Raw genomic sequence first — 24,986 nt, forward strand, 5'->3', positions numbered from 1 at the left:
CCTGGGCTGGGGATGTGACTCAAGTTTTAGCGTGCTTGCCTGGCATGCGTGCGGCCTGGGTTCCATCCTCAGCACCACATACCAACAAAGATGTTGTGTCCGCTGAAAACTAAAGAATAAATTTTAAAAAATTCTCTCTCTCTCTCTCTCTATCTCTCTCAAAAAAGTATTTTCCTAAATAGGAAATTCTTCATATTAGTATCTAGACAGGTGATGTAGATACTGGTCTGACTATAAAAAATTTAGCTGATTAATTCAAGACTATTTCAGGCTATTTCCCTGATTTTACTATACTGATGTGAGCTGAAATTTTGTCCATATTTTGACATGATAAAGACCTATTAAAATATTAAGTTTATTTCCTTAAAGGAAGGTCTTTATTTCCCAATGATTCTTACTGTTTAAGACAAAGATCAGGGCTGGGGATGTGGCTCAAGCGGTAGCGCGCTCGCCTGGCATGCGTGCGGCCTGGGTTCGATCCTCAGCACCACATATCAACAGGGATGTTGTGTCCGCCGAGAACTGAAAAATAAATATTAAAAATTCTCTCTCTCAAACGGAGAGAGAAGGGAAAGCATATGGAAATGGTAGGAGACCTTCAAGGATACATAAAATTATAAGAGGCTATGAGGGGCAAGGGGGAGGGAAAAAAAGGGAGAGAATTGAACAACAGCAGGGGAGATAGAGAGGGAAGATGGGAGGGGAGGGGAGGGGAGGGGGGATAGTAGGGGTTAGGAAAGGTAGCAGAATACAACAGACACTAATATGGCATTATGTAAAAATGTGAATATGTAACAGATGTGATTCTGCAATCTATATTTGGGGTGAAAATGGGAGTTCAAAACACAATTTGAGTCTAATGTATGAAAGATGATATATCATGAGCTATGTAATGCTTTAAATAATCAATAAAAAATTAAAAAAAAATTCTCTCTCTCTCTCTCTCTCTCTTTCTCTCTCTCTCTCTCTCCCCCTCTAAAAAAAATTGTTAAAAAAAAGACAAAGATTAATTTTAGTGAATAAATTCACATCCTTAAACACACACTAAATATATTAAACTGCTGACTTAGACCCCAATTTTGACAATTCTGTCTGGAGACCAAATTTGATGATTCAAAGACACTGCTGATTCTTGCATATAACTTTTGTTTGTTGGATTGTTGTGATATTTGAGAGAATATTTTGTTAGGACTGATGTTCTCCAAATTAAGGTTGTACATGGGTTTTAAACAATGGAAGTTGAAAAACTTGTTGGAAATTCATTGGTATTATATAAATTATCTGACTGGACTTATTATCCATTAAAAATATGGTGAGATTTATATACTACTCCCCACAGTAGGAAGTAACCTTAATCATATTTTCTAAAAGGACAATTGGGACCGCTATTTAAAGGATAATATTCTGAGATATTATGAAACCTTCTCTCAAGAAGAGATTGAGGGCTCCTTAGAATTTAAACTAATTATATTATGATTTATACCAATCTTTTAAATAAAGAAAAGGGGGAAAACAGGACCCTACAGACACATATTAGATCTTACCAAATATTTTAAAATTTTTTCTTAATTGTAATATTGAGAGCTTTACTGTTACTGAACATGATTCAGTACATTAAATCAGATTTCCAAAGATAGAGTTGAAACTTTTCATCATGAAAATGACTGAAAAACCTGACACAGGAAGTAAATCTCCCAACTGCAGAGTTTACAACCATGCAGCTCCACCAGTGTGTTAGGTAAGTAAAATCCATGAACAAACTTCTATGGACCCATTTCTCAGTTCCACTTTTAACGTGCATTGCAGAAGACTGGAAAGTCCATCAATGAAACTAGATTAACTGTACTTACTATATGGTCAGTAAGACCTACATGTTGAGCCTATGGTAAACAGGCTATCTGGGAGTATCTTTTGAGAAAAAGACCACATATAAGAAACCTAAACCAGAAAATCATGCTGGTTCTTAGAGATGAAGACTATATTGACCTATCTGGACAATTGTCAGAAAGATTAATAAAATAGATTTTTCCTATACAGGTCAGTTATTTATTAAAATATCCACCAATATATTGTTGCCCTAATTCTACAGTAGAAATTGACACCTTTGCTAAGAGGATAGATTATGCAACTGTCTTGGCACTACAACATAAGGTGTCTAGAGATATTGGGTATATTTTAGACTGGCTCCCAGAGTTGACAACCATGATTGTGCAAGGATGCCATAATCTCTGGAGGTTTATTGGTAATAATACCCTCACCCTCAGAGAGATGGCACCCAAAAGGATGTTTTGATGTTTGACTTCTACCTTCAAAATATTTATATTACTGACAGACCTAATAGACTCCTTAAATGTGAGAATTAAGAAAAAGGATAATGAATATCCTGTAGCCTGTAAGAATACAACTTATCTTACTGTATCACAGGTTATTGCCAGCTAATAATTCAGAGCTATAATATGCTGTAGTTAATGCTCAGGCTTTGAAACAAGTGCATGTCAATTAACCAGACCTAGTCAAGCTTAAATTATTTCCAAGATCCTTCATACTCAGGTAAGTGATAATGAAAGAATTGAAACTAAATTATAATGCTCTAGAAGCCACTGTCATCAATGTTGTGAATGAGCCCTCTGCTCTATGGTTTGTAAAGGCTTAAATGCCATGCTAAATAAAAATGTTTATGTTACAATGGCCAAACACAATGTTTCTCATGCAATTTGGAAAAGATGAAGAATCTCCTGATGAGTGTTTGGCACAATAATAATAATAACCAGGAACTTCCAGGTTGATTATGTTATTGAGATAATATGTTTTCTACTAATCCTTTTTGTGTTTCAATAGTAGATCATGATGACCTCGGATTGAGATTCCAGTGTCTGGAAGATATAATTCCCCAATTGCCCTTTTTAAAAATATTAAGAAAGGGGAACTGTATCGGGAGCTGCCACATAGGAACCGAGTGCCCCTTAGCCTTGAGTGATGAGAGTGTGGAGATGTGGCCAGCCACCCATGGGCTGTGTGTGTGTGAACTGTGGGCACTGAGCGCACAAAGTGGACTGAACCGACATTGCCCCTCTGTTTTGGTGGGCCTTGCTCTGATCTTTTTGCTCGCTCTGCCATGATCCCCACACAGGTCATGAGATGAGCATGGCCTCCATGGATGTTGGTCAACCTACTGACAGCAGACATCATGAAGCTAGACTCCATCCCCTGAAACCTGACCTCTTGCCTCATTTGAATGGCTTCTTCCCAATAAAAGTGTTCAGCATTCCCCCCCCCTCCCAGGACCCCTAAGGTCAGAGAAGCCAAAGAAAAAGGTATTTCTCTGTCTCTATGTGGTGATTTCGTGTAGCCCAGTTCAACAGGAGTGATCCTGAGTGTTTGGTCAAGGAACACAACAGAATAGTACAAGAAAAATGAACTAAACTATGCCATATGCATGTATGAATGAATATACCAGAATGAACCCCACTTTTATGTATGATTACAATACATTCATACATTGAAATAGGAGACCATAACAGTAGAGAAAGTTGGAAGAGGGGGAGGGAGAACAAAAAGAGGAAGCACTGGGGAATTATCTGGAACAAATTATGTTATGTACATGATTTTATAATGAATCACACTAATAAGTACAATTAGAAAAAGCTAATATCAAATTTTTAAAGCTGTCACCAAAATTCAATTCAGTAGGTCATGTTATGTTTGTTAGCTGTTGATTTCCTTCTACATACAAACATTCTATTATGTCATAAATGTGATATGTGGCCCACAGTCACCATCAGTGTATTTTTTCAGTTTCTGTTTTTCAGAATATATTTTTCAGCCCTCTGTTAAACCTCCCATCCTGTCTCCCCTGGCATATTTTCTGCACAATTTTACATACTCCTGAAACCTGTGTTACCCTCCATTGTTTCCTTCCACATATTCAGTGTAACCATATCCACGTATTACATAGACAGCCTCAGTTTAACAGGCAGCTTGTCCTTTTGGTTGCTGAATAAATATTTGTTTTTTGATTTTTTTTTTTTTTAGTTGTAGGTGGACACAATAACCTCTATTTTATTTTTATGTGGTGCGGAGGATGGTTGCTGAATAAATATTTGTTTTTTGCTTTTTTTTTTTTTTTAGTTGTAGGTGGACACAATAACCTCTATTTTATTTTTATGTGGTGCGGAGGATCAAACCCAGTGCCTCACACATGCTAGGCAAGCGGTTTACTGCTGAGCCCCAGCTCCAGCCCCAGCCCCACCCTGCTGTTTGTCCTTTTATAAAATAAGGACTTCATGGTGCTGGGTTCCCTGGATCTTGCTGAGGAGAATCCAGGCATCTCCCTCATGGAAACTGGACATTCTTCCCAGAACACTGGGGCACTGTTTCCTTAGCCTCCATGACATCCCATGCACGGGGGCCCCAGATACTGCTCAGTTTGCTCAATCTTTTCTCAATTGATGGCACCTCCTGTTTTTCCAGGGTTTTTCCGGGAACAGTGATGAGATAAGGAAGGTTCCAGCTGAGGTTGCTGGCATCAAGGTACATTTCAGGAAAGGAGCGCAGACCAGAGGAGCTTCCTCCAACTCAGACACCAGGGTTCTGGTTGGGGCCCTCACAGAAGAGCTGCAGAGGCCCTGAGGACCCTGGGGGCCCAGGCTGGGGTGCTGCATCCTTACCCTGTACCCAGGAAAAGGTTCTTGGTCTGTCTCCATTCCGCTCCCCAGGCAGCTCCACCCTCTCCCTGCAGCTGCAGCCCAGGTGGCCTCAGCTCCCTGGCTATGGTCCCTCATGCAGCCAGGGCTGCCCAAGCCCAGGGTCCCAGTTCCTCACCACAAAAAGCCATTTTGCTTTTTCCATTCATCCTGGGCTCTTCCCACACTGCACTGGTGAATTATAACAGTGTGGCTTTCTCTTTTTGTTTCCCAAAGGTATCAGAGCCTAACAGCCCCCCAGGACTGAAGGGTCCCAGCTCTCCCAGCACCCCCAATTTCCCTCCCTTCCAGGAAACCCAGATACTCACAGAGCAGGCTAATGACTCCCAGGAGCCTGGTGGTCCAGCAGAGGTGGGGGTCTTGTGAGCAGTGTCCCATCCTGGCTTCCTGCCAGCCACTTCAGCTGCAGAGGAAACATCAGAAAGGGGAATCCATCAAGGGGAGGAGCTTTCCTACTCTGAGGGCAGAGCCACAGGCCAGTGTTAGGAAGCCCACCAGAGTTCACAGAGGCAACCTCACTCACTCTAGGAAATTGCAGAATGAATGTACTAATGATGGGAGACTGGATGGACATCTGGTCTCTGACATCTGTTGGCAAGCCCCCTCCTGCAGGCAGAGCCAGCTTGTCTCAGGTAACTACACCTGCCTACATCCACTGAGTGAACGCCTCTGCAGAGGCAGCCCTGATTCCAAAGCCAGCCTGTGGCCAACACAGAATCTCCCTCTTACAAGCAAGCCTGAGCTAAGCCCTCCTGAGTTTTATGGTTTTCCTTTGCACTTATCCCATTCTATAACTTATTTATTGTCTGATAGTCCAAGAACTTCAACTGTCAGTTGCCTACAGGAGTAACTGTGGTCAAAAAAACACCAAACTGTAGTGGAGAGAGGTAACCACTAATATTTGCACTCAGCTTTGACGGAGAGGCCTCGTGGCTTCTGAGTTCTTGTTGGTGCTCAGGAAAAGACAAGCTTTTCCCTCTGTTCTGCAGGCCTCTGGTACTGTTTAGATTGTGGGGTGGGGACAGGGTTAGGGGATTGTATCCTACAGAGGGCAGCAGGATAATGGCTGGAAACTAAGGGCACAACGGTCAGTCAATAGATATTCCAGCTGACAGGTGCCAGGGACTTTTCACAACAAAACATCTCACATTTTCAATGTGCCAGCCATCCTACCCTAAGGTATGATGTTGTATCCACAGACACAGAGAGCCCTTGGTTCAATCCCCAGCACCACACGACAAAAAGCAACAACAAAGGAGCCTGCACAACAGTGTGTTTGCCACCAAGAGCCAAATAGAAGAAAAACAAAGATCAGGCACAAGGAGCGCTGATGAACCAGCCTAATTCCATGTTAAGATTGGGAGCCATCTCATCACAAAGTCATGAAAGTTTATTTCTGTTTTACTGTAAGATACCAAGACTTCTATTTGGCTTTAAAAAGGAAACAATACAGTAAAGTCGCAGCATTGATTCTATAATTCTGGTTCCCCTATTGTGAGAGCATCTGGTCCCCTCATGGGGACCTCTTGGGGCCACTGGTGTAGGTGTCATGGTTAAATGGGAGTTAGGAACTTGGGGAGACTTTCCCCCTATCTGGTCTGTGTGTTTAAAATTTTTCTCTCTGTCAGGCATACTTTGGAGATCCTTTCTGTCATTGTGTTTTTGCTTTGTATCTCTTTCTGGCCCTTTAAGACATGGGCAATATGTTTTCATCTTATAGGTTGTTTTTGGGGAATGATCTTGGCTGAATGGATCACCAATAGTTGTAAATGTGTCTAAAAAAGATGGTGTTTTACTGTAACAATTTGTTTTTTCAAATGGTTTTCTGAAGTATTGTACAATCTTGCAGTTGGAAGTTGATTTGTCAAGAGATAAAATTATTAATAAGGAGTCTTAACAGTCAAAAACTAAGTTGGAAGCACAATATGCTGCCTCTAATGTGTGAGCTCAGCAGGACTCTCAGGAGGATTCCCTCTTACCCCCAACATCCAATCCCTCCTGGGTGCTCCCCTTCCTTTGCCCAACCAGAAACATAACAATTCCCATTGTAGGACTAAAAGACATGAGGTATTTAGTAAGAAAAACATCCAGGTTCTCTCTGTTCACATAGTTAACCTTCACAAGCCAGTTTAAAATCTCCCATTACTATTCCTGTGCTCAGATGTACTCAGTGTATTTTTATATTGAGATATTTCAGAACTTATAGCCTCAAATGCCCCTGGTATGCTTCTCCTCCTTCTCTGTAGGGAACCAAGAGGTCAGTTTCCCCTTGAATACAAGCACCAGCTTTTCTGTTCTCACCTCTTACTTTAGACCTCTTAGAAATATCTGAACAGCATGTTACCAAAAGGCTTATTCCCCTTGAATAATGAACAGGTTTTGGAGCAAAATGTAACCAGTTTGTCACTTGAGAGAGAAGAAAAAACCCTAGGTATGGTCACACAAGGAAATGGACCAGCTCAACAGTCAGTGGCTTATCTCATTAAGAAACTTAACATCGCTTTGTTCTTAAACACAGTAAGAACTATGGTGTGATAATTTTCATCTAAACCTATCTGATTACCAACTAAAATGGTTAAAACAAGTGTCTTAGGCATGAGGCTTTTGCTCAAACCAGCAGTTTTTCCCAGCTCCTTGTAGACCTCAGGCAGGACTTACACTGAAATGCAAATGGCAGAAGCCTGCAAGCTCAGTTGGAGACTGAGAGTGCCCACCCCACAAAAAAGATAAAAAGCTTCTTTTACCTGAACTCATATTAGACTAAACCCAAAAGTAAATTGTATGGTACTTGACTAAAATGGTTACCAGCCATGTCATTTTTTCTAGAACCCTTGTTTTTTCTTAAATTTCACATTTTTTGAGCTCATCATTTTGGTCCTATGCACCTAGTTTAATTTTTTCCCCTGATCAATCCTATTTTTGTTCAATTATGAAGTTTTTAAACATTTGCCACATTGCAATGGAGATTCATCTGTGAAAAGCTACAAGGCCTTTATTTTACATGTGTGCACACTGTGTGTTGTGTTGTCTGTCCATATGTGTGTGGGTCCATATGTCATGTACCTGATATCAAGATTGACAAATGGAAAATAAATGCTCATGAATTAAAATGGATCCAAAAACCTTGAATTAAAGTAATTTTAAGTTTCAATTTAAATTGAGTAAACAGATGAAAGTGAAGAAGTTTTTAGAATTAAACTAAACTCACAAGTCTCTCTAGGTGGTCAAAGAACTAATAAACTGTTGATGTCTATAAAATATCTAATATCCATTGTTTCTAGGACTTTTCTTCAACAGGAAATAAATGACTGATACTGTTCCATACATTTACCTGAGATCTTGGTAAAAATGAGAAAAGTAGATTTGACATGGAATTACTCATAAATGTATTTGTTAGACATCTGATTAATTTACAAGGTTAAAATGCTAACTGTTAAATATACCATCAAGTACTCTTAACTTCTTAAATTCTATTGTGTAACATTATTGATGTTTTCATAAATTAGTAAATAAAAAGCGAAGGGTTAAAGTTGCTTTGTTATCACTGAGAATAAGGTTACTAAAATTTAAAGTCTCAACAGACTTTATTAAGTCTATATTCTTAAACATTGCTTACATTTTCACGAAATGGCAAACAGATGTGATTAACTGTGTACTGTAAATAACAAAATATTTCTTATTAAAATAAAATAATTTGCCTAAATTAAAAAATTTACAAGGATTGTTTCATATTAAGAAAAGGGGGTTAACAGATGGAAAAGAGAAATTAAAAACTCTTATGTGTGTGAAATAAACAGTCAAGACACTTTGGGGTTCTTCCTGAGGGTCAAATGTTAATGTGCAAATATAAAACTAGGTTTATTCTATATGTTAAAAGGTCAAATATTTCTTAATACACTAATTTACCCATAATGTTGTGTTTACTAAGTTTTTTTGAGCAAATAATCTTGAAGGAATTAAGGATTATGTAGCTGTGGTTAAACAAGAACTGTTATTTTAAAATATTGTACTATGTTATTTCTTTAAGAGGTAAATTTGGTGCTATTACTCTGCTTTGTATATTAAATGTTTTCCTATCTTCCAGGTATACAAGTCTTTAAAAAGAATGTTTAAAAGATCATTATATCAACCTGGTATTCTCCAAACTAAAGTTGTATGGTAATTTTAGGCTTATAAGAATACCAAATTTGGGGCAAAGAATATAGCTCAGTTCGTAAAGTGATTGCTCACTTGCACAAGACTCTGGGTTCAATCCTCAGCAACACACACACACACACACACACACACACACAGGAAACAAAACAAAAGAAAAAAACAACAAACAAAAAAACCCCAAATTTCTTGGATATTTATTTATATCACATAATACTCTACAACTAGCCTGTTATTAATAATATATAAAATTTTATGTTACCATTTACATTGGAGTACAATTTAAATGTTTATAAACTAATGAGACCCTAATCTATGTAAAGGTTAATATTGTAAAACACAAAAGCATTTTGCTACTTTTCTACAAAAGGTTAAAAGCTCTCAGCTTTTCCTTACTTTGTGCACGAAGTGTTATATTATGTTAGCTAACATCAGAAAGGGCTGAAGAAATAATATTTGTAAACCTTGTAGAATGGTAGATAAAAAAAGAGACAAAGATCAGCTTCAGAAGTAGAACACTTCACCTAAGATTTGTGAGGAGCCCTGCCTTACCTGAGATGAGGCTCTGCCTCCCACCTTACTACATTCCAGAATGACTCCAAAGTAGACCAGACTTCAGTTCATTTAAAGTTGTGTTCAAAGGACTGATTTTTGTTGTTAAGATTACTAGGATAACAAACAGGGGATATAATCTATAACTTAGCTAAAATTCAAGATAATTTTTATGCAAACTAAATGTTTTTACTCTTGTGAACTTTATTTTCTATTTTCTTTATAAACTGTCTAACTGTTTCCTGTTGAGGGTTTTCAGAGGTATTGCTTCTAGATAAGAACCTGGGTTAATTTATGGTAATAAGTCATCACCTACAGGATAGGATAGTACAGACCTCAAGTAATAAAAAGGGTAAAGGACAGTAAGTTTATAGATAAATTAAAGTTAAAGCCCAGTACTCTTAATTTAAGACTGGTGAGACTCATTTTTCAGATGTTTAAGATCAAGTCTTAAAAATTAAAGTTAAATTAAAAGAATCAAAAACATCAATATTTGGATCTTGCCCTCCCAGTCAGTTTGAATTCAGGGAACAGGGAACTTCTCTAAAGAGCTTTGCAACTCTGGGCCACATAACCTCCCAATAAGGGAGATTAAGGAGACCCCTGGAGAACAGAAAGCCAATTGATGCACTTGACATGAAGAGGAGGGTTATTGGATTATTGGAAAAGGGAGACATCTCTGATGTTTCCAAGGGAAACCACATGGTCAGCAAGACCTGGACCCATCCTAGTGCAAATGGCACTAGCAGAACTAAGACGCTACACTCAAGTTGCCCCAAGAGTGACTCCATGGAAGCTCAGCTTACTCTTAACAATAGATAGATACAACAGTTTGATCTGCTTCACTTTAAACATCTAGCAAAAACAGTTAAAACCAAAACACAGCCATTCCTGGACATTTAAAAGATAAATAGTAATAGTTAAGTGTAACTTACTTAAGATATACACTTATGTTAGCCCCCCACACACACACACACACAAAAGAAAATAAGTAGTCTGGAACCTACAAAGAGAGATTCTTAGAAGGAATGCCTAATAACTCTCAAGTGAAATGGCCAAGTCAGAGGTTTTAGTCAGTTTAAGGCCTACAGATCTTCCTAACCTCCTACACAGGTGGGATTAATATTTGCTAACATGATTATCTAGCCCCAAATAACCAAAATAAAGGGATCTCTACTAGACACAGAGGTCATACCAGTAGAAAGATTTTACAAGATCAGGTGACATGAAGTAACTTAACTACAGCTCATGGACATGAACGTCTATAACATTAAAAGATAAATGTTTTGTTTACATTCCTGATAACTCTGAAGATGTTAAAGATTTACATTCCCAAATAAAGTTCTGATTCACTCTGGCCTTATTATGGGGAAAACTTCTCAGCCCTCACACCTCTGGGTGAGAAAATATTGACTTCTGTCATCCTCATGATATTCATTGACATGTTCCAGACACTGCAATGTTTGTTCAGTACTCATGATTTTTGTTTCTCTGTCTTAGAAGCACCCTTACCCAGATGATTTTACAACCTATTCTTCACCAACCAGACGTCAATGTGACCTGACTTCTAAAAGAAAACTCCAAAGCTGCTTGCGCCACCTCACATCACCCTCTCTCAGTTCTGAAGCCACCAGAGCAGTTGTCAGCCCTCTTCTGTAAAGCTAGGGCTGATCATGGTGACCACCACATGTAATCCCAGCTACTCAGGCAGCTGAGGTAGGAGGTTAGTAAGTTCAAGACCAACCATAAAAAAGTGGGTTGGGGAATGCACTTCAGCAGTAGAGTGCCCTTGGATTCAATCACTAGTCATATATATACACAACAAAAACAAAAGCCTGGAGAACAAGATGTCCATAGAGGCCTTGACATTTTTTTTTATTTTTCTTTTTTATTAGAGCTTTAGAGTTATACATTGTAGTTGAGTTGATCCCAACAAATTCACACATGCATGGAAATTGATTTCAGTTCATGACCCTCCCTTCTCCCCCATCCTCTCTCCCCTCTCCCACTCTCCTTCTTCTGCCCTACTCCACTTCCTTTTGCTCATCTATTAATTCATATTTGATTGGCTCTTTATGTTATCCTATTCTTCTCTCCCTCTTCCCTTGGTTTTATTCTATCTTCCTCATATGAGAGAACACATTTGACCTTTGAGTTTCTGAGCTGGCTTATTTCACTTAGCACGCTATTCTCCATTTCCATCCATTTACCAGCAAAATGCCATCATTTCATTCTTTTTTATGGCTGATTAGAATTCCAGCATATGTATACACCACAATTTCTTAATCCACTCATCTAATGACAGGCATCTGGGTTGATTACAACATTTAGCTGTTGTGAACTGTGCTGGTAGAAACACTGAGGTGGCTGTATCACTATAGTATGCTGAATTTAGATCTCTTGGAAGATCTACCAAGGAGTGGGATAGCTGGGTCACATGGTGGTTCCATTGCTAGTTTTTTGAGGAGCCTCCATACTGCTTTCCAGAGTGATTGTACTAGTTTGCAGTCCCACCAAAATGTACAAGTGAAACTTTTTCTCCAAATCCTCACCAGCATTGATTATTGTTCATATTCTTACATCATTGTGACTGGAGATAGAGGAAATCTTAGTGTAATTTTGATTTGCATTTTACTGATTGCCAAAGATGTTGAGCATTTTTTTATATAATTTGCAAGCCGTTTGCATTTATTCGATTGAGAAGTTTCTGTTTGGTTCTTTTGCCCATTAGTTGATTGCATTGTATGAGTGTGTGTATGGGTATGTGTGTTTGTGTATGTGTGTGTGTGTGTGTGTGTGTGTGTGTGTTTGTGTGTGTATGTCTGTGTGTGTCAAGATTTTTTAGTTCTTTTTATATCCTGGATACTAGTTCCCTATCAGAGGAACAGCTGGCCAAGATTTTCTCCCATTCTGTAGTCTGTCTTTATTCTCTTGTTTCATTAGCTGTGCAGAAACTTTTTATTTTGATGGCCCCCCACTTATTGACTCCTGGTTTTATATCTGGTGCCTTGGGGAATTGTTAGGGAAGCTGGAGCCAGTGATTTTATGATGGAACGTTGACTCCATGTTTCCTTCCAGCAGTCCTAAATGGCTCAAAGTCTCATTCCTAAGATTTTCAGCCATTTCAGTTTGACTTTTGTGCAGGATAAGGACAGGAGTCTAGTTTCATTTTCTACAGAAAGCTATCCAATTTTCCCACCACCATTGGTTCAAAAGGCTGTCTTTTCTCCAAGATATACTTTTGGCACCTTGTCAAATGTCAGACAGCCCTAGGCAGATGGATTTGATTCTGTGTCCTCTGTGGTGTTCCATTTGTCTTGGTGTCTGTTTTGATGCCAATACCATGCTCTTTGTGTTGCTACAGCTCTGTAGCATAATTTCAGATCTGGTATTGCCACAGGCCACGGATCATCTCATTTCAATCCTCACCTTAAGGCCCTAGTACCCCTGGCTTCCATGATAATGGTCAAGTGCCAGTGCCCAGCCCTGCATCTCCATCCACTGCCCCTGCTGGGCCTCAGCCCCTGCGCTCCACTCTACCAGAGTCTCCACTGGTGTCCACACCCACATGCCAGGGCTGCACTTGTCATTAGGCTCTCACCGAATGCTGTTCCCAGTCTCTGTCAATAGTCCCATCCAGACCCTGGCCTTGTCCTGGGCTCCTTCCTCTGCTGACCCCAGGAAGTTTATCAAGCACTTGATCAATCAGATCCATCACTCAGCACCTCAGATGCAGTAATTTTATTTTATTGTCCAAAAATCCTGGTGGAAAGGCAGAGTGAATCCAGCATCAGCTGTTCTGGCACTTAGTGGTGAGGTCAAGGAAGCAGAGCTCCCTAAGCCATGGCTTGTTCTCAGCTCTCCCCCATTTTGTGGAACTGACCCCCACCTCACCCTCTCCCTGGCCCCAGCCCAGGATGTGCCCCTGGATGCTTTCCTGCTGCCTACCCCCTCTCCTCACCCTCTACTTCCTGTGCTGGGTTCCTTCCTGTGTACCATGACACTTGGGGAGGAAGGTGAACACTTCTCCCACCTGAAGGCACAATCCATTATTAGCAGTGGGATCTGGCACTGCTGTGCTGTGTGTGGGCGAGGTTGCAGTTGGACCAGCTGGTTGACCTCAACCTTCACAAGTTTCCTCCAACCTTCCTGATCCCACTTTCCCTGGTCATTGTCTGCTCTGGAGTCGACTCCCTCTGATATGAGTCAGTCCTCCCTTTCTCCTGAGAATGACTGTACGGCACAGCTTTTTCTCTCCTCTGTTAACTACTAATATCGTCTTACAGTCAAACCAGATGGGGAGCTATTGTAAGTGAGGACCTCCCATTAGCCCCTCATCCAGTTGCCCATTGCTCCCCCAGCTGAGATGCCTCTTGGCCACCTGCTGCCCTCTCCTTGTTCCTCTGTCCCTTCAGAAGCCATGTTAAAAGGGCTCTGACATTGGGTCACTCCACCATGGATACAAAGCCTCTGGTTTTCCTGTGAATTTTATGAGATCTCTCACCCAATTCTGTTTTCTTATCAGCCTGTCTCCCATTCTTACTGTCTATGTCAGTATTATATGATTAACAGAGATACTGACTTACAATTTTCTGTTTTTGCTATGTCTTCGCCTGGCCTTGGTATTAGTGGAATCCTTGCCTTGGGAACTGAGTTGGGAAGTGTTCCCCCTTCTTCACTCTTTGAGAGTTTGAGATAGATGGTGTCATTTCTTCATTAATATTCATAGTCTTACCAGTGAAATCATCTGGTCCTGAGCTTTTTTTTTGATGGGAGACATTTTTTATTATTGATTCATGCTCCTTATTCATTATTGATGTATTCATATTTTTCTATCTGTTTGTGATTCAGCTTCAGTAGTTTGTATGTTACCAGAATTAATCCATTTCTTCTGGAGAGGGCTGTCCTCAAGATACTTTTTATATCTTGTATCAGATCTTCCCACAGCTTCACCCAGCTGTCCCCAAGGGGAGGGAGGGAACATGACACACCCTGTTAACTAAGAGCAGAGCTGAAGTGTTTCCTTAAGAAGGCAGCTCCATTGGCGCTGAGGCTCAGTGGGAGAACACTCACCTACCAAGTGCGAGGGCCTGGGTTCGATTCTCAGCACCACAAAAAATAAAGAAATAAAATAAAGGTATTGCAACCAACTACAACTAAAAAATAAATATTAAAAAATGCAACCCCATTGGGACTGAGGGGATGGGGAGGACGGTAGAGTGAGACAGACAGTATGACCCGATAGATACATGTATGATGATGTGACTCTATGCCATGTAGAGCCAGAGGAATAAGAAGTTGTGCTCCATTTGTGTGCAGTGTGTCAACATGCATTCCACTGCCATCTATAACTAATTAGAACAAATTTTTAAAAATAGAAGAGAGACCAGTAGAATAGAAGAAGGGGGTCAGGGGGAGGGGGGAAGGAAAGGGGAATGAAATTGATTCAATTATGCTGTTTTATTGTGTGCCCATATGAGTATATCTTAGCAAGTCTCACTGTCATATAAAATTATAATATGCCATTTAAAAAGGAAAACAAATGCAACCCCAATCTGGGGAGTCCAGGGTCATTCTCAGGAAAAGAGAAAGTTGAGAAGGACCTGAAATAATATGGATTCCTCTTCCCAGTCCACGGGATGATGGGTTTGCAGGAGTTTGAGGCGTAAGTCCAGGTTAGCACAGGAATCCTGGAAGCCCACTCTGGCCCTGGTGTGTAACGTGCACTAGAAACTCCCCCAACACACACACACACACACACTCACACACACACACTCACACACACACACTCACACACACACACACACTCACACACACACACACTCACACACACACACTCACACACATTCACACACACTCACACACACACACTCACACACACACACTCACACACACACACACTTAGCTCCAGAGAAACCCTGCACAAGGAAAGGAAGGAAAACCTAGAAAGGAAATTGGGCTCCCACGCTGCCTCCATCAGCCCCAATTCAGCGGCAGGACCATCTTCACCCCCTCCGCTGGGGCAAGTCAGCACCTCTTCACGGTGCCCACACCTGGACCTGGGGTCTCAGAATGGCAAGAGTGACGCAGTAGAGGTGGCGAGGCTGTGCCAGCTGCAGAGTCGGGCAAGGTTCTCTTTGGGAAGGCTTCTGAAAGGGAGGGGTCAGAAGCCACAGCAGTGACAGAGGAAGAACCCTGGCTGGATGGCAGGAGAGCTCTGAGCGTGAGGGCAGCTTGGGAAGGCGGCAGGTGAAGTGACAGGGCCACATGTGCCCACAGAGGTAGAGATGGCCACCAGGTCAGGCTCGTGCAGACCAGCGGCATCTTGAGCTGGACTGAAGTCAGAGGAAGCAGGTATCCGCAGGTGTCAGGTGCAGAGTGCAGGTGTCTCCCTAGTGCTGGGTTCTCCTCCCTCCTCCAAATAAGTCATCTTCATGGCCTGGCCTGGCCTGGTCTCTGGACCATGCTGTAAACACTGGTGCAGGGCCCCTTTCCATCCAGATGTTTCTCATCAATATCCTGAGAATACAAGAAAGAGGGTTCTCAGAGCAGCTTGAGGACAGAGTGGCCCCAGAGAGACCAGAAGACAATCAACGCCCATTAACATGAATAGCTTAAGCCAGGGATGGTGAAGGACAAGTGTGGTCCCAAGACTTGGGAAGCTGAGGCAGGAGGATTGCAGGTTCTAGGCCAGCCTCAGCAAATTAGTGAGACTATGTCTTGAAATTAAAAAACATTAAACCCCTGGGAGATGGGAGGTACTAGGGGTAAACCCAGAAGTGCTTTACCACTGAGCCACATCTCCAGCTTTTTATTTATTTTTTGGGGGGACAGGATCTCACTATGTTGTTTAGGGCCTCACTAAATTGCTAAGCCTAGCCTCCAACTTGTGATCATCCTGCCTCAGCCTCCCAAGTCACTGGGATTCCAGGCTTGTGCCACCAACAAAGAAAATACAAATTATTTTATTTTATTTTTGCAGTACTGGGTATTGAACCCAGGGCCTTGTGCATACTCGGCAAAAACTCAACTGCTAAGTTACACCCCAACTGTATTAGTCAGGGTTCTCTAGAGGAACAGAATCAGCAGGAAGTATAATTATAAAAAGGGACCTATTAGGTTATCTTTTACAACCAGGAGCTGGATAGTCCACAATGGCCATCTGCAGGCTGGAGAGCTGGGAGAACCAGTAGCTGCAGTCCAAGAGGCTGAAGCCCCAGATCCAGAGGGATGCACAGTGCTACCCTGGTCTGAGACCTAAGCCTTCTGGAGAATCTCTTTGAGAGTCCACTTGGGAAGAATGAAGAGGCAAGAATCCCATATCCTGTCACAGTAGTGCTACATCAAGAACCCATTCAAGAAGGAGTGAGCTTCATCTGGTGCTGCTTCTTTGTTCTTCCAACTTTTATTCCATCTTAGCCATCATCCTATTGGTCACTGCTGCCCATACTTAGGGAGGGTCTTCAATTCAGTTGGCTATCCCACATGCCAATCACTCCTAGATACACCCTCATTGACACATCCATAATCCTCTAATTCCTTGGCATCCTCTCTTTTTTTCTCCTAAATATATATCTTTTAGTCATAGTTGGACACAATACCTTTATTTATTTATTTTATGTGGTACTGAGGATGGAAACCAGTGCCCCACACTTGCTAAGTGAGTGCTCTACTGCTGAGCCACAACCCCAGCCCCTCCTTGGCATCTCTTAATTCAATCAAGTCAACAATTCAAATTAACCATGACACCAACCCATAAATTTTCTTAATACTCTCAACACAAAAAGAGGTGAAAAGAAAGAAAAAAATACAGTGGAGATAGCACAGCAGATGCCTGGCTTTGGGCAGCCCAGGGCTGGGTTCCCTGAGACCTGGCTGGTCACCACTCACAGCTCTCTCCTTCTGCTTGCCCTTCCAAGAATCCTGTGCCATCAGCTGTGCATAGACTGCATCGTCCTTGGCCCTGGGGTCCTCTGGCAATTCCACACCTGAGTCATGACAGACTGGAGCTTGATTCTGTGCCAGGGAAACCTCCAACCCTACACACACACACATCACACACACACACACACACACACACACACACATACTCTTATAATCATGCACACACACACTCACACTCTCATAAACACTCTCTCTCACACTGAAACACACACTTACACACTCACACTCTCACTCATTTACACTTTCACTCACAATCACTTTTTCACACTCTCACACACATTCTCACTCACAGACACACTGAAACACATTAACACTAAAACACTCACACACACTCACACAGTCACACTCTCTCTCACACTCAGAATCACACACACAGCCAGGAACCAAAGGCCATCATGGCTACACCCCTCATCCCCTCTACAAGGCCACTTCCTGCCATTAAAATGCAGGAGGAAGGAAGTCCAGGATCCAAGGGGAGAGGGGGAGACATCTGGACCCAGAAAGGTAAAAGCAACCTGCCTCTCTCCATCTCCATCTCCATCTTCTTCTTCTCCTTCTCTCCTAAGTGCCAAAGGAACAGGAACCCTCCGACTCCCAGGATGAAAAACCCAGCCAGGAAGGCCCCTATGGCGCCTCTCGAGTGGCCAGCTGTGGGCGCTGCTTTCCAGAGTTAAGAAAACAAGAGAGTTAAGAGAGGATACAGCAGAAGAGGAGCTGACACACCCATTGCCAGGGGAGGTGGAGAAGGCGCAGGTGTCAGGGGGGCCTGGTGCAGAAGCCACAGAGGGAGGTTGAGGCAGGTCCACTCATTCAAGCAGTGGCCCAGGCCCTTCGTGTGCAGGGGAGATGGGGATGAGCAAGGTGGGGTCTGTGAACAAGTCATCACCAGGAAGAGACAGAAGCTCTCAACCACCAGGTGAAGGATCTCACTGCAGTAGAGGTTGACCCATGTCCAAGGTCTCCAGTGAGACCCCCAAGGACATGCGCAGTCACCTGTGCCTGGGGAGCGGCAGGAGTTTCACAGATACTCAGTCTTGGGGGGAGCGTCCCGCAGGGGAGGGACAGCACAGGAGGCAGGGCTAGGTGGGGAGGCCCGGGAGGCAGCCGTGAGTCCAGGAGGTTTGGTGGGCCATGTTGAACTTCCTCTGAGACTCCAGGGTGGAGGGGGGACATGACCAGGGGTGGTGACTGCACTGACCAGTCAGGCTCCTCCAGCAGCCCCTGGAGGAAGACTGAGAGAGGACGGGTGCACACGGGTCCCAGGCATTCGGGTTCAGTAAAACACCTACTGGGCGCAAACTGCCCAGAACTGAGCTTGATACCTGGCTAAGAGGAGAGAAGGATGTGTCCCCTGCCCTCATGGTGTCCCACTCAGGGTGGACTCAGGCCCAGAAAGGGATCTTTCCACTCAGGGGGGATGGCCGTGCGCAGATCCTTAAAGAGGCTGCGCCTTCAGAGCCGGCAGTGGCTTCCCACGTTAGGGAAGGTCAGCAAGCAGCTGTGTCCCTGTGTGGATGAGGCCACCATGAGGGACACAGGACCTTCTAAGCCCTACATCCTATGGGGACTAGGTGGAGGTCGACCCCAGAGATGACACAGACGAAGACCATAATTCGATCTGTATTTCCAAAGACGACTCTGGACACAGGGCATGGTGACAGGGTGGGACAGGTCCTAGAAGGCTGCCACTTGCCCAGGGGGAAGGGCCTGGAGGTGAGGGATATTGAAAGACACTCCTGAGCTGGATGCGACCCCACACTTCTGGATTGGAGTGTCCAAGGGAAGGCAGTGCTGTTCATAAACACAGCAGCAAAAAAGCCAGGGACCCTTGGGCTCCAGAGCCACCTGAGCCCCTCCCTGTGCCCCTCCCTCCTGCAGGTGCACTCACCTGGGCTACAGAGGTCAACGAGCTGTAAGGTGGCATTTTTCTGGTCCACTGGGTTGCTGAGGACACAGGTGACACTGACATTGGGCTGCCTCAGTGGCAGGCTCAGGGCCAGAGTCCAGGGGTTGAGGGTTCCTGGTGCCCATCTCTGCTCCAGCTCACTGGGGGGGCCCTGGACCTCCCAAGTTACACTCAGGCCCTCTACAGCCTCTCGGGCCCCACACTCCAGAGTGACATTGCACCAGTGGGGTGTGATGGACGCTGACGTGGTCCCGATCTGGGCAAGGGGCACAGGATCTGAGGAAGGAGGGGACAAAGGAGAGAGCCTCAGACATTGCACACATTGTCCTCCAGTGTCTCACTGACCAGAGGCAGGAGCCCTAGGAGGAAGCTGGGAGCATGTTACAAATAAAGCACAATTTCCCCAGAGCTACATGTTGACAAGTGACAGCAGCCACTTTATTAAGCTCATGTGATCTCACTAGATGAAGCAAGTCTGAACTTTTTTTTTTCCCATGAGAAAATGATGGCTGAACCCCAGTTTTTAGGGACCATTATTTCTAGAAGATAGGGGTCTTCTGGAAGGGGAGAGGTGTGGGACAGAAGAGCTTGTCTGGGGCCAGGGTCCTGTGTCCTGGGTCTTCAGCTGAGACAGTTCCTGGGACTGCACAGCCCGACTGGGGCAGGACACCAGGCCAGCTCTGGGAGGACCCAGAAAGCTCAGGTCAAAACAGGAGACACTGTGGGAGGTACCGTGGCTGCACCAGAGAGCACAGCTCTGCAGGCAGTTAGAACGTGACCCTGAATGTGTGCTCCCGACTGGGGGAGAAGGGGCAGACCCACAGGCCAGTCTGGAAATCACACAGGACCTGCACCTGCAGGCCACTCTCTGCAGAGGGACTGCCCCAGGCAGAGAGGGACTGTGGGGACCCTAGAGTTGGCAAAATGGATCTCCTGGGACATGCAGCAGCAGCACTTCTCCTACCCTATCAAGGCTTGCAGAGCAGGATGTGGGGTCTGTGGAAGTGAGGCTGGCCTCTCACTGGCCACTCCCTGCAAGGATTGGGGACAGTGAACTAGATACATGTGGATTCCAGACAAGGTAGAAAAATCATGTCCCACTGATATCCACATCTTTATCCTCAGAACCTGGGAATATGCTGTTATGAAAAAAAGAGCTGAGATTTAAATAGGATTATCCGATAGTCCCAGAGTCCTCACAAGGACCCTTAAAAGTTAAGATGGGCATGGTGGTGCACACCCCCAATACCAGCAGCTCAGGAGGCTGAGACAGGAGGATCTGAAGATCAAACCCAGCCTCAGTAACCTGGCATGTTCCTCAGCAACTTAGCAGGACTCTGTCATAAAAATGTAGGAAATCTTTAAAAGGCTGAGAGTATTGCTCAGTGGTTAAGCACCCCAGGGTTCAATTCCTGATACCAAAAATAAAAAGGCGGAGTGGAGAAGGAAGAAAAGGAGCAGGTATGAAGGATGCAAGAGAGATGCCCCCTCCCTTTCTAGTTTAGGCAGAGGAGGGGACCACAAGTCCAGGGAGGCTGGCAGCTCTGGAGAGTAGGAAAGGCAGGAAAGGATCCGCTCTAGATCCTGCAGAACAAAATGCAGCCCTGCCCACACTTGGATTTTAGCCCAGTGACCACCATGTCTGACCTCGACCTGCAGCATATTGTGGATACACATTTGTGTTGTTTTAAACCACGATTATACATTGTTAAAAGAGCAAAGGAAAACTAATATACACAAGCAGTAAATTTAGTCTTACAAAGAGGAGGAAATGTTACTGAAAAAATGGCCAAATTCCCATTTTGTCTCCCAAAACACAGATGTGATTTTCCTCCCTGGTATAAAACCTCAGCTCTACTGTTTGTCATGAATATCTGATGTGTTGGTGCCTGAGGAGAATCCTGCAGCATGTGGTCTCAGAGCCTCCTAGACTCAAAGAAGGAGGCCGGCCCTGGGACTAGGTGAGACTGTCACTTACCATAAACAGTGAGGTGGGAAACTGCTTTAATTTCTCTTCCCGTCTGAAATATGATCTGGGCCCAGTACTGCCCACTGTCCTGTGAGGTCAAATTGTTAATCCTCAGGGATGACATACTGGGCACCTGGACCCTGTGCTTGTACTTGTCCTGGAGACTGAACCACAGTGGATCTTCCTTCCCATTCTGGAGTCTCAGCATCAATGTGGAGTTTGAATCAGAGCCAACGCCCCAGGAGATCTCCTGTATCTTGGGATCCTCTGGCTCCTGGATCACTTGCAACAAGACCGAACCTCCCTGGATCACCTTGAGATTAGTGTGGGTTCCAAAACCTTTAATCCCAGAACCATGAGCTCCAGAACTCTTGGCTAAAGTGCTGCAGGCACCTAGGGCATTGGGAAAGAGAACATGGATATTTCCTCAAGGAGAACAGACATTTTCTTCTTAACCAATCCATCCGGCCCCTTTCCTTGACCTAGAGAGGCAGCCTTGTCCAGTGAATTGGACCCATTCCTCAGATGATGTCTGGTTCTGCTAAAGTGTAACCTTGGGCTGGTGACTTAGCTGGACTAGGCTGCAGTTTCCTTTCCTGACTTGAAGTCAGGGTATGAACTACAGGAGGCCAGGGATTGACAGCTCCCAGCACATCGTCTGGCACATGCTAGATGGGAGCCATGCTAACAGATGGGAGGGGTATCTCATGTGTCTTCAATTCTCATTTCCCTGATGATTAGAGATGCTGAGGATTTTTTACAGCTCTGTTGGCTATTCATTTCTGTCTTTGAGCAATACTTGTTCAAATCTTTTGCCCATTTTTAAATCAAGTTACCTGTTCCCTTGCTATCAAGTTACTTAGTTCTTTATCCATTAGGGCTATTGGCCCCATATCAGAGGTTTGGTTTGCAAATTTTCTCTCCCAAGACATGGGCTGTCTCTTCACTCTGTTGTTTCCTTTGCTGTGCAGAAGGTTTTTAATTTGATGCAATTCTGTCAGGTTTTGCTTTTGGTGTCTGTGCTTTGAGAATCATAGTCAAGAAGTTACCACCCAAGCTCATGGAACTTTTGTTTTCTTCTAGTGGCTTTAGAGTTCCAAATCTTATGATTTAGTCTTTCTTCCATTTTGAGTTGATTTTTGTATATGAGGTGAGTTAAAATCAAATTTTATTTCTCTACATGTAGCTCTCCCATTTTCCCATATGCAGTTACTGAAGACACTATTCTTTCCCTGTTCTATATTCTTAGCACATTTGTCAAACATCACATCAACTGACTGTAAACATTGGATTTATTTATGGATTTTTTCTTTTTCCATTGGTCAATGTGTCTGTTTTTGTGCCAGTACCCTACTGTTTTAATCACAATAACATTTATTTTGAAATCAGGGAGTGAGACACATCCAGTTTTGTTCTTTTTCATTTGTTACTTGGGGTCCTTTATGATTTCAAACAAATTTTAGGGATTTTTTTTTGTAATTCTGTGAAAAATCATTGGAGTTGTGATAAATTTCATTAAGTCTATTACAGCTTATTTTACCCAGAAGCCAAGATGTTATTTTATGAATTCAAATTTATCAAAAGGTTTTTTTAGGGGGCTGGGGTTATGGCTCAGCGGTAGAGTCCTCTCCTCGCACATGCAAAATCTTGGGTTTGATCCTCAGCACCACATAAAAATAAATAAATAAATAAAAGTTATTGTGTACAACTACAAAAAATAAATATTTTTAAAAAAGGGTTTTTTTTTTAGTACTTATTGGTTTTATATCTTGCTTAAAATGATAGCCCTTCCTTCAAAAGTATGTTTCTCATTTTTTTCTAGTTTTTTTCAAGTTCTTTTTGTGGTTTCAACATTTATGTTTAGGTTTTGATCAACCAAAATTTAGTTTGGTGTCAGCTAGTTCCCACAGCTGGACCTTGAGTGAGACACTGTCTCCCTGTTGATTCAGATTTCGTGTCCCTAAATGAGAAATGCCGAGTCTTTCCCTCTCCACCCCTCCTTTCCTCCCTCTTCCTTGCTTTCCTTCTTATCTTTCTTCCTCCCTTTTCTTTTTCCTTTCCCTCTGTAATTTTCCAACTCCAGAGCCTACTGAAGGAAACACTAGACCATTAACATACTTCTTATTTAAACAGCATTGTGAAATGGGGAAAGCCTTAAAAAGTTGTCCATTCATAAGTACCATGCACTAATTGATGTGCCACTGGATGCCAAACAGATGCTCATTTAAAGGGTTCCCAGCTCCTTACAATTACAAAGTTCATTGTTCACTGAATATGTCCTATTCCACAAGTGGTCTCTAACCTATTAAATTTCATACAAATCGTTGCAAGTTCATTTAGTAGCTGTTTTTTTTTTTACTATAACAGTAAAAGCTTTCACCAATTTATCCAAAACAACTGAAATCAGCGTACTATAGAAGTACATGGATTTCAGTGTCTATAGATAGTACACTTCAATTAGCCAAAGTAGGAAACCCACCAAGGTGACATGGTTTACTCAGCCATGAAAAGTAAAATGAAGTTATTTGCAGGTAAATGAAAGGAACTAGAGAACATCATGCTAAGTGAAATAAGCCAGATTCAGAAAGTCAAGGGTTGAATATTTTCTCTCCCATGAAGAAGTTAGAGAGAGAAAAAAAAATGTTTTTAAGTGGAGTATTTCATAAAAGTAGAAGAAAAATGCTAGAGGAAAGGTCAGGGCCAAGGGGGAGGGAGGATAGAAGGAAAGAGGAAGAGCAGTGTGGGAGCTGCCACAGCCCCTGGTCCTTGAGTGACCACAGTGTGGAGATGTGGCCAGCCAGCCACAGGCTGTGTGTGTGACCTGTGGGCCCCAAGCATACAAGGTGGACTGGACCCACATTGCCCCTCTGTTTGGGTGGGCCTCGCTCTGGTCTTTTCTTAGCTCACTCTGCCATGATCCCCACACAGCTCATAGATGGCCATGGCCGCCCTAGATGCTGGCCACCCTCTGACAGCAGACATCATGAAGCTAGACTCAGCCCCTGAAACCTGACCCCTTGCCTCATTTGAATGGCTTCTTCCCAATAAAAGGGTTCAGCACAGGAGCCCTCTCTGTCTTTCCAAAGGTCCCTAAGGTCAGAGGAGCCATCTCAGGACCCAGAGAAAAAGGTATTTCTTTGTCTCTGTGGGTTATTTCACGCAGCCCAGTTCACCTGGAGTGACCCTGAGTGTTGAGTCATGGAACGTGACAATCAGTGGCCTGTAAGGTGACTCCAGGGTGATTTTTAGAAATTTAGTGGGTTTGGAATTTCTCTCCAGAAGTTAAGCATGGTTAGGATTTCAGAGTGCTGTGGGCTGAATTGTAGAAAGTAGACAGAAGGGAAATCTGTGACGTTAAACTTTTTTAATATTTGGGAATATTTTGTCTTTAGAAAAATATTATTTTTACAATTCTAGGGACCCTAAATAAATGTAAAAATTATTAAGATGATTAATGGGAAATGTTAAGTTCAGTCCTCTACCATAGAAAAAGCACTTTTAAGGACTTTTTTGGATTGTTTATGTGAATCTTTATATTTTGAAATATTAGATAAAGATTTTTTTGGGTTTATGTACTAAAAGTCTGTGCTTGGAGAGTGAGAAAAAGGAAAAAAAGATTTTGTGATGAAATTTGATACAAGGATTCTTTACCTGTAGAGAGGAGAATTTTATTTTTCTATTATTTTTGGGAATACTCAGTGTGTACTGAACCTCTTTGCTATATCCTTGTCCCATTGGATCAGAATGTGTATAACTCAGC

At 42.9% G+C, this 24,986-nt stretch overlaps 1 protein-coding gene across 2 annotated transcripts in view; it reads right to left on the reverse strand.

Moving 5' to 3' along the window:
• Positions 1-24,986, reverse strand: part of LOC308655421 (uncharacterized protein) — a 112,946-nt gene that overhangs the window by 83,298 nt on the left and 4,662 nt on the right. The window contains exons 2-4 of one of the 2 annotated variants that reach the window (XM_081305546.1): positions 21,236-21,619; positions 19,240-19,533; positions 17,867-17,999 (exon numbers count right to left, since the gene is read on the reverse strand). In XM_081305546.1, coding sequence (XP_081161672.1) covers positions 17,867-17,999; positions 19,240-19,533; positions 21,236-21,619 — 811 coding nt within the window. Of the gene's footprint in view, positions 1-17,866; positions 18,009-19,239; positions 19,534-21,235; positions 21,620-24,986 lie in introns of both variants that reach the window. The other variant, XM_081305547.1, reaches the window with a different exon arrangement.

The sequence above is a fragment of the Spermophilus citellus genome (genome assembly GCF_964194105.1).
Source record: "Spermophilus citellus genome assembly, chromosome: 9".
In the NCBI taxonomy this organism is placed as follows: domain Eukaryota; kingdom Metazoa; phylum Chordata; class Mammalia; order Rodentia; family Sciuridae; genus Spermophilus; species Spermophilus citellus.